The sequence below is a fragment of the Vombatus ursinus genome, unplaced genomic scaffold, assembly GCF_900497805.2.
Source record: "Vombatus ursinus unplaced genomic scaffold, bare-nosed wombat genome assembly UNPS02014803.1, whole genome shotgun sequence".
NCBI lineage: Eukaryota > Metazoa > Chordata > Mammalia > Diprotodontia > Vombatidae > Vombatus > Vombatus ursinus.
Genome location: NW_020954581.1, coordinates 2,117,774 through 2,125,731, shown reverse-complemented (window position 1 = coordinate 2,125,731; position 7,958 = coordinate 2,117,774). Strand labels below are relative to the sequence as shown.

Here is a 7,958-nt window from a genome sequence, read left to right as displayed (position 1 = left end):
ATGATCTGATCATTGTGATTCTTATTATATTATATACCTAATAAACAAAAGAAAATACATGACATCCAATGCACAACTAATTCAAAAGATCTTTTTTTAATAAAGCAGACTGACCAGCAATTTTTTAGAAACTGCCATTGTGATGTAGCAAATCAATGACCCTGAAAAAAATTTCTTCTGTTAAAAAATGAAACAAGTAAACCTACTATTAATACTTTGCCATAGTCTTGTCATCTGAAAGGCCCAGGAGACTTCTGAAAGGAATAGCTCATCATCTATGGTTACTTTAACTGCTGACCCACTATTACATTAAGTACTGGCTCTGTGGTACAAGCATCCTTTAAATACGAATGCTGTTCTCAGGGTTTTGGCTCTAGCTTCTTAATAGGACTGTTTTCATGAGTGTCATCTGCTTTGTTAGGAAACAAGTTCTTTAAAATCATAAATTTCATCATTATTATTCCTTAACTGTATCTGTTATATCCAGATGGTCACAAAAACACCGCATAAACATCTTCATTATAAATATTAAGATGTAGAAATTATTGCCTTCTTGCATTAAGTACTTGCATTAACACACAAACAACAATAGTAAGATAATTATCACTAAAGTTTATTTAACATGTTTGGCAAATAAAACAATTGAAAATGTCTAGCATTAATTTACATAACATAATTCGAATGCAAATTGAATATAATTTCTACCTTCAGTTTGGAATAGCAGTTTTGCAGATGTTCCATATCACTTCCCAGTTTCAAATTCTGTGTTTCCACATTTTCCTGAGCTAGGAGGTTCTTTCGATGAAGTACAAGTAGTTCTTGGATACAATTTAAAACTGCAACTATATTTAAGTCTCTTTTAACCTCTTTACCTTTGGATTCTTCATATAATGAAGGAAAACCTAAAGTAGTCAGCTCCTGGTAGGAGAAAAATATTTTTTTTTCTAAAAGCATCTGTTGAACAAACTTAAGAGGTAGATAATGACTTTCCAAACTATCCCCGAAACACTTAAACATCATAATATACTTGTCCTTACTATAAAATTTTCTCTCTGAGCTATTAGACACTACAGTTGAATAAACTGATTTCTGCCAGTTCTTTATTTTTAAAATTACCTGATCAAGATAGGATATACTCTGGTCAACATTCTCTTCTGTGCAGAAAGCCCTGAAAAAATTGTGCACGCTCTTTGCCAAAGGTAGTGAAGGACACAGAACTTGCTGTGAGTATAAACTTGAAGGAGACATATTGGTTTCTGAGGTAAACTGAGAAATATTTTTGCTTTCTGAAAGTCAAGAAAAAAAATACTTAATATAAATTATTTAGGATATTCACCAAAAAATCACTCTAAATTATGTGGCTTTTAAGAGTATTTTCAAATAAAAATAAGAATTTTTGATTAAAAAAAAACCCAATACAATTATGTTCATTTTCACAAGACGCCAATGTGTAGAATAGTTTTTAAATCATTTTCTCTCCTTCTATCCCAACCACCATTAAATTACAGCATAAAGCTTTAATTTATACCTTAACACTTCTTTCCCAACAATTTGGGTCTAATGAATAACAAAAATCTACTTAATCCATACCACACACAATTTATAAAGACTGGCAGTTACTATGGGAGTCTCTGCCCTCAAGGAGCTCATAATCTAATAGATAACATGTAAATAATTAAAATGTATAGAAGATATATACAGAGTAGATGGAAGATAATGTGAAGGGGCAAGGCACTGGCAGCAGGAGTGATTGGGAAAGACCTGTAAAAGTTAGGGTTTGAGCTGAGCCTTAAAGAAAGCTGTGAAAATTAAGAGGCAGAAGTGATGGAACACAGCATTCCAGGCAATGGAGTGCTGTGTTGAAGTAACTGTTAATTTAACAGAAGGATCAAGAGGTAACATGTAGACAATTGTGATAGTCACTGAGTATTCAGAAGGCAGAGAATTGCCAAAAATATCTTAGCGTCCAAAATTCACTATTCATCTCAAACTCTACCTATCCATTACAACATATAACACACTCTGAATTTCCCTTGAAATGACAATTAGATTATTTTATACATCACAGTGTAAAATTGAGAGTCCTGGACTTAGAATCAAATGAAAGGCAAGTTCAAGCCCCACCTAACACATACTGTGTGACCATCATCAAGTCACTTAACCATCTGAGCCTCAGTTTCCCCATCTGTAAAATGGAGACAATGTTTATAGTACCTACCTCATACAAACACACACATGTGTGTGGATGTATGTATGTATATATGGAGATACAAATACATAAATGTTAGCTATTATAATGTAGGATTAGGAAAAAAAAAAGATTGATTATATAAGGAGAGGAAGGGATAACCAACTGGCAACGAGTGTGATCCCCTGGTAATGATGCAATGTTATGAGATCTAGATGAAAGCTTCAAGGACATGGTAGACTGCTTGCAGGAGATTTACAGGAAGTGATGGATGAGAGCTATGAAAGATAGGTAAGCATGTAAGAGTACTGACCTCAGTGAAACATTGGCTCCAAGGAAGCAGTCACTCAATAAGCATTTAGTAAGTACCTACTATGTACTTGGCATTATGTTAAGTGCTGGGGATACAAAGAAACTCATAACACAGTCTTTGGCCTCAAGAAGCTCACAATCAAGTACATATGCAGAGATTTTGGCCTTGGCAAGGAGGATCACCTCTTTGTCAGAGAAAGGGGGAAAGAGAAGGCAGAAGATGATTCAAAGTGTTTTGAGATGAAGAAAATGGGAAAAGAAGATGCTGATATTAAATGGCTTTAATTATCTCAGTAAAGGGCAAGGCCCTCAGCCTAAACAGAGAGAGTAAGAGAGGAGAGAGGTAGGTAGAGGAGGCTTATAGAGGGAAGAGAAGCTCTGGAATAGTTTCTGTGGGGAGTGAGTTAGGCAATCAATTAGGGAGGAATAAAGATGGCCCTGCTGCAATAAGGGTCAAGTTGAGGTTGTATAACATGATTTTTTAAATGTAATTTTATTATATATTTAACAAGTATTTTTTTCCTTCCCATCTCATCTCCTCCTCATCCTCTACTGAACTAAAAAAAAAAGGAAAAAAAAACCCTGTAACAAACATGCAGTTAAGCAAAGTGGATTCCAGCATTGGGCATGTCAAAAAATGTGTCATATGTAAAATGTATATCACATTCACTCCCTGATTAGGTATCTCTTTAGCCATGTTTTCAACAGACTATTTAATCCAGGTAAGAATTTAAGTTCATTCAAGATAATACACTTTACTTTTTTTTTTAAACTATAATTACCTGATGATGGAATTGGCACTGTAATAGTCTTCCAATCTCCCATAGCAATCAAGACAGCTAGGATACCTGAGTGACTGGCTCAGCAATAATGCATTCAGTCCAACTGTTTTGAAAATCTTCTATGTAGGCATAATCTAAAAGCATAAAGAACATTTTAGCAACAATAGTAACTAATACAGCCGTGAGATAGAGATGTATGAAAACCTAAAACCTAATACCTAACCAAAAGATTAGACTTGTGGTCTCAAAAAAATCAGGGCAATATCAACTATTTAGAACAAGAACAGACATAAATCAACATATACTGTAAAATCCTACTACGCTGGGATTATTATCTCAAGACAAGAGGCAACTAAGTGGTTGGGTAGATAGATCACTAAGCATACAGTCACAGAAACTTGAGTTCAAATTTGGCCTCGGACACTTACTAGATGCATGATCCTGGGCAAGTCACTTAATTTCCATCAAATGAGATAATAATTGTAAAGCTCTTAGCACAATACCTGGTACCTAGTAAGCACTATGTAAATGTCAGCTATGATTACTATTAAAAAGCACTTAGCACAGTCCCTGGCACATATAGGTGCTCTATTAAATGTTTATTTCCTGCCCCCAATGACCTTATGGTTTTGCATGTTATACTGCATGGAATGTAGGTGTTTTTTAATAAATGCCTTCATTCATTCATTATAGTAAAATGTATATACTATGATGCAGCCTACAGAATGAACCTCTATAGTATAGGAAGGTACTTTGCAATAGAATTTTTTTTGGCGAGGCAATTGGGCTTAAGTGACTTGCCCAGGGTCACACAGCTAGAAAGTGTCAAGTATCTGGTATGAGACCACATTTGAACTCAGATCCTCCTAACTACAGGGCCAGTGCTCTATCCACTGCACCACCCAGCTGCCCCAAGAATTTTACTTTATATTTATTTCTTCTTAGATTCAAACATATGTCTACCAGAGGTTAAAAAACAACAATGACCAGAAAGTCTATTCTATGGACAAATGAAGTCCATTCTTTGTTCTGTAGCAATAGTTATTGAGTCCAGAATCCACAGCACCTGAACTGTTTTTTTTTATGCTGCAGACTAAATAAAAAATAATCTTCCCCTCTGCTATGTAATTTCAAATTTTTTAAGTATTTTAGCCATGACTTCACTTATAATATTAAAAACAAAGTGAATCAAATGATGATTCCACTTGTAATAATGTAAGAGTATGTGTATACATATTAGCATACATTTAGAAAGTATTCTTTTAAACAGTGTAAAACAAAATTCCATAATATCAAAATGTTATTTTCCTACTCATTTACTTTATAAAATGGAAAGAGGCATGTATAAAATGTAAGAATAACAAAATTTTAGTTTTTCAGTTAGGGTGCCATCATAGCAAGTATATAATTTTTTTTTAAAGAACAAAGACCCAGTCTTCTATATGTAATAAAAGAACATGTATGGGGACAAGGACAGTGATATAGGGCAAGTCAACCAATGCCTAGAAATTCCTCCTGTATTGGTCTCCAAATACCATGAAAATCTAAGAAAAGGAAGCCAGCCTCTGTTTTCTTTCTATTTTTTGCACCCAACTCTTTGAAACAATGACAGGTAAAGATAAAGAGAAGATTCTCTCAATAAAAGATAGCAGCCCATTAAAAGCAAAGATGTTTGCATTTTTTGGTCCTATTCTCAAAAGGTTTCAAATAATCCCTGAATCCAAGATGATCATCCCTTTCCTACTGGCCATCCATCCTCATCATTTTATTACTCTCTATGTCTAGGTACTGTTTTTAAGCAAATTGGAAAGGCAAATGATAAGACTGCTTTATTTGAGTTCAGAAAAAGGAAAACAGTATTCACTATGTAAACACCACGTCAAAATAACTGTGCTTCTCTGCTCCCAGTCAGCAAAATATGACAAAACCTTTACCATTTTACCTTGTAATATCTTCATGTCAAGGGAAACGAATAGTTCTTAAGATTAAAAAACTCAATACTGTTTATGTAGCTCTAAGCTTTAAATCTGCTGTATAGAATCAGTACTAAAAGTGGGCCTAGTTCTAAAAAATACGGAAAACTTTTATAGTAAAATGGCAGTACATTTTGTTGAATTTTTGTCTTACACAAAGGTTAATATGTGACACAGTCCCATCAAGAATGCTCTAGAGTTCAGTTTGGACTCGAGTCCCACTACATCATTTCTAGAACTTGTCATCCAAATCTGACACCAATCCTTTGTCCTACACAATATGATATACATCAGTCTTTCCAAGAACACCAGACTATATGAAGTACTTTGGGAGCCAAGGTAGAAGAGTAGGGACTACTCAGTAAAATAAACAATTGGCATCCAGGCAATAATTAAGAGCTATTTTGACCAACTGTAGGCCAATTAATCTGAAAATCTAAGAGAAATGGATGAATATTTACAAAAATATAAATTGCCCAGATTAACAGAAGAGGAAATAAAATACTTAAATAATTCCATTTAAAAAAAAAAAAGAAATTGAACAAGTCATCAATGAACTCCCTCCAGGGCCTGGTGGATTTACAAGAGAATTCTACCAAATATTTAAAGAATAATTAATTCCAATACCATATAAACTATCTGGAAAAATAGGTGCAAGAGTCCTACCAAATTCCTTTTATGACATAAATATGATGCTGATACCTAACCCAGGAAGAACCAAAGCAGAGAAAAAAATAGACCAATTTCCCTAATAAATATTGTGTAAAAGTTTAAAATAAAATAATAGTAAAAAGATTATAGCATTTTATCACCAGAATAATACACTATGAACAGGTGGGATTTATACCAGGAATGTAGGGCTGTTTCGATATTAGGAAAACTATCAGCATAGCTGACCATATCAATAACAAAACTAACAGCAATTATATGATTATCTCAACAGACGCAGAAAAAGCTTCAGACAAAATACAGTACCCATTCCTATTAAAAACACTAGAGTGCATAAGAATAAATGGAGTTTTCCTTAAAATGATAAGCAGTATTTATCTAAAGCCATCAGCAAGCATTATATGTAATGGGGATAAGCCAGAAGCATTCCCAGTAAGATGAGGGGTGAAACAAGGACGCCCATTATCACCACTATTATTCAATATTGTACTAGAAATGTTAGTTTTAGCAATAAAAGAAGAAAAAGAAATCAAAGGAATTGGAACAGGCAATAAGTAAACAAAACTATCACTCTTTGCAAATGACATGATGGTATACTTAAAAATGCTAGAGATGCAGCTAAAAAACTACATGAAACAATTAACAACTTTGGTAAAGTTGCAGGATATAAAAAAAACCCACACAAATCATCAGCATTTCTATATATTACCAACAAAGCCCACCAGCAAGAGATAGAAAGAGAAATTCCATTTAAAATAACTGTAAACAATATAAAATATTTGGGAGTCTATCTGCTAAGACAAACCCAAAAACTGTAAGAACACAATTGTATAAAACACTTTTCACACAAATAAAGTCAGATCTGAACAAATGGAAAAATATCAACTGCTCATGGATAGGCCAAAGTAATATAATAAAGATGACAATTCTACCTAAATTAATTTACTCATTCAATGCCATACCAATCAAACTACCAAATATTAATTTATAGAGCTAGAAAAAATATTAACAACATTGATCTGGAAGAACAAAAAGTCAAGAATATCAAGGGAATTAGTGAAAAAAAATGCAAAGGAAGGTAGCCTAACCACACCAGATCTAAAACTATATTATGGAGTGATAATCATCAAAACTATTTGCTACTGGCTAAGACACAGAGTGGTAGAACAGTGGAACAGGTTAGGCACAAAGGACACAGTATTACTATAGTGATCTACTGTTTGATCAACCAAAGACTCCATTTGTTGGAATAAGAACTCACTATTTGACAAAATATGCTGGGAAAACTGGAAAATAATATGGCAGAAACTAGGCGTAGACACACTCTATCCCAGGGGTGGGGAGCCTGTGGCCTAGGCCACAGGCTCCCCACCCCTGCCCTATACCAAGATAAGGTTGAAATGGGTACATGATTTAAACATAAAGAGTAAGACCATAAGCAAACTATGAGAGCAAGGAATAGTTTGCCTGTCAGATCTAAGGAGAAGGGAAAAATTTATGACCAAACAAGAGACAGAGAACATTATGAAATGCAAAATGGATAATTTTGATTACATTAAATTAAAAAGTTTTTGCACAAGCAAAACCAACGCAACCAAGATTAAAAAGAACTGATGCTGAGTGAAGTGAGCAGAACCAGAAGAATATTGTATACAGTAACGACAATACTGTGCAATAATCAACTATGATACACTTAGCTCTTCTCAGCAATACAAAGGTCCAAGACAATTTCAAGACTTATAATGGAAAATGCTAACCAAATCCATGGAAAGAACTATGGAGTCCGATGCAGTTTGGAGCATACTATTTTCACTTTTTTTTCTTTCTCGTGGTTTTTCCCTTTTGTTCTAATTCTTCTTTCACAACATGACTAATGTGGAAATATGTTTAACATGACTGTACGTGTATAACCTATATCAGATTACTTGCTGTCTTGGGGAGGGGAAAGCGGAAGGGGGGGAGGGAGAAAAATTTGGAACTCAAAATCTTATAAAGATGAATGTTGAAAACTATCTTTACATGTAATTGGAAAAA

General features: G+C 34.1%; 1 protein-coding gene across 7 annotated transcripts in view; it reads right to left on the bottom strand.

Annotated features, from left to right (window-relative positions):
- SSX2IP (SSX family member 2 interacting protein) overlaps positions 1-7,958 on the bottom strand; it is a 65,863-nt gene that overhangs the window by 34,214 nt on the left and 23,691 nt on the right. For 6 of the 7 annotated variants that reach the window (XM_027873917.1, XM_027873921.1, XM_027873922.1 and 3 more), the window contains 3 exons: positions 3,283-3,416; positions 1,117-1,286; positions 706-918 (listed from right to left, as the gene is read on the bottom strand). In XM_027873917.1, coding sequence (XP_027729718.1) covers positions 706-918; positions 1,117-1,286; positions 3,283-3,325 — 426 coding nt within the window. In that variant the 5' untranslated portion in view covers positions 3,326-3,416. The remainder of the gene's footprint in view (positions 1-705; positions 919-1,116; positions 1,287-3,282; positions 3,417-7,958) is intronic. The other variant, XM_027873923.1, reaches the window with a different exon arrangement.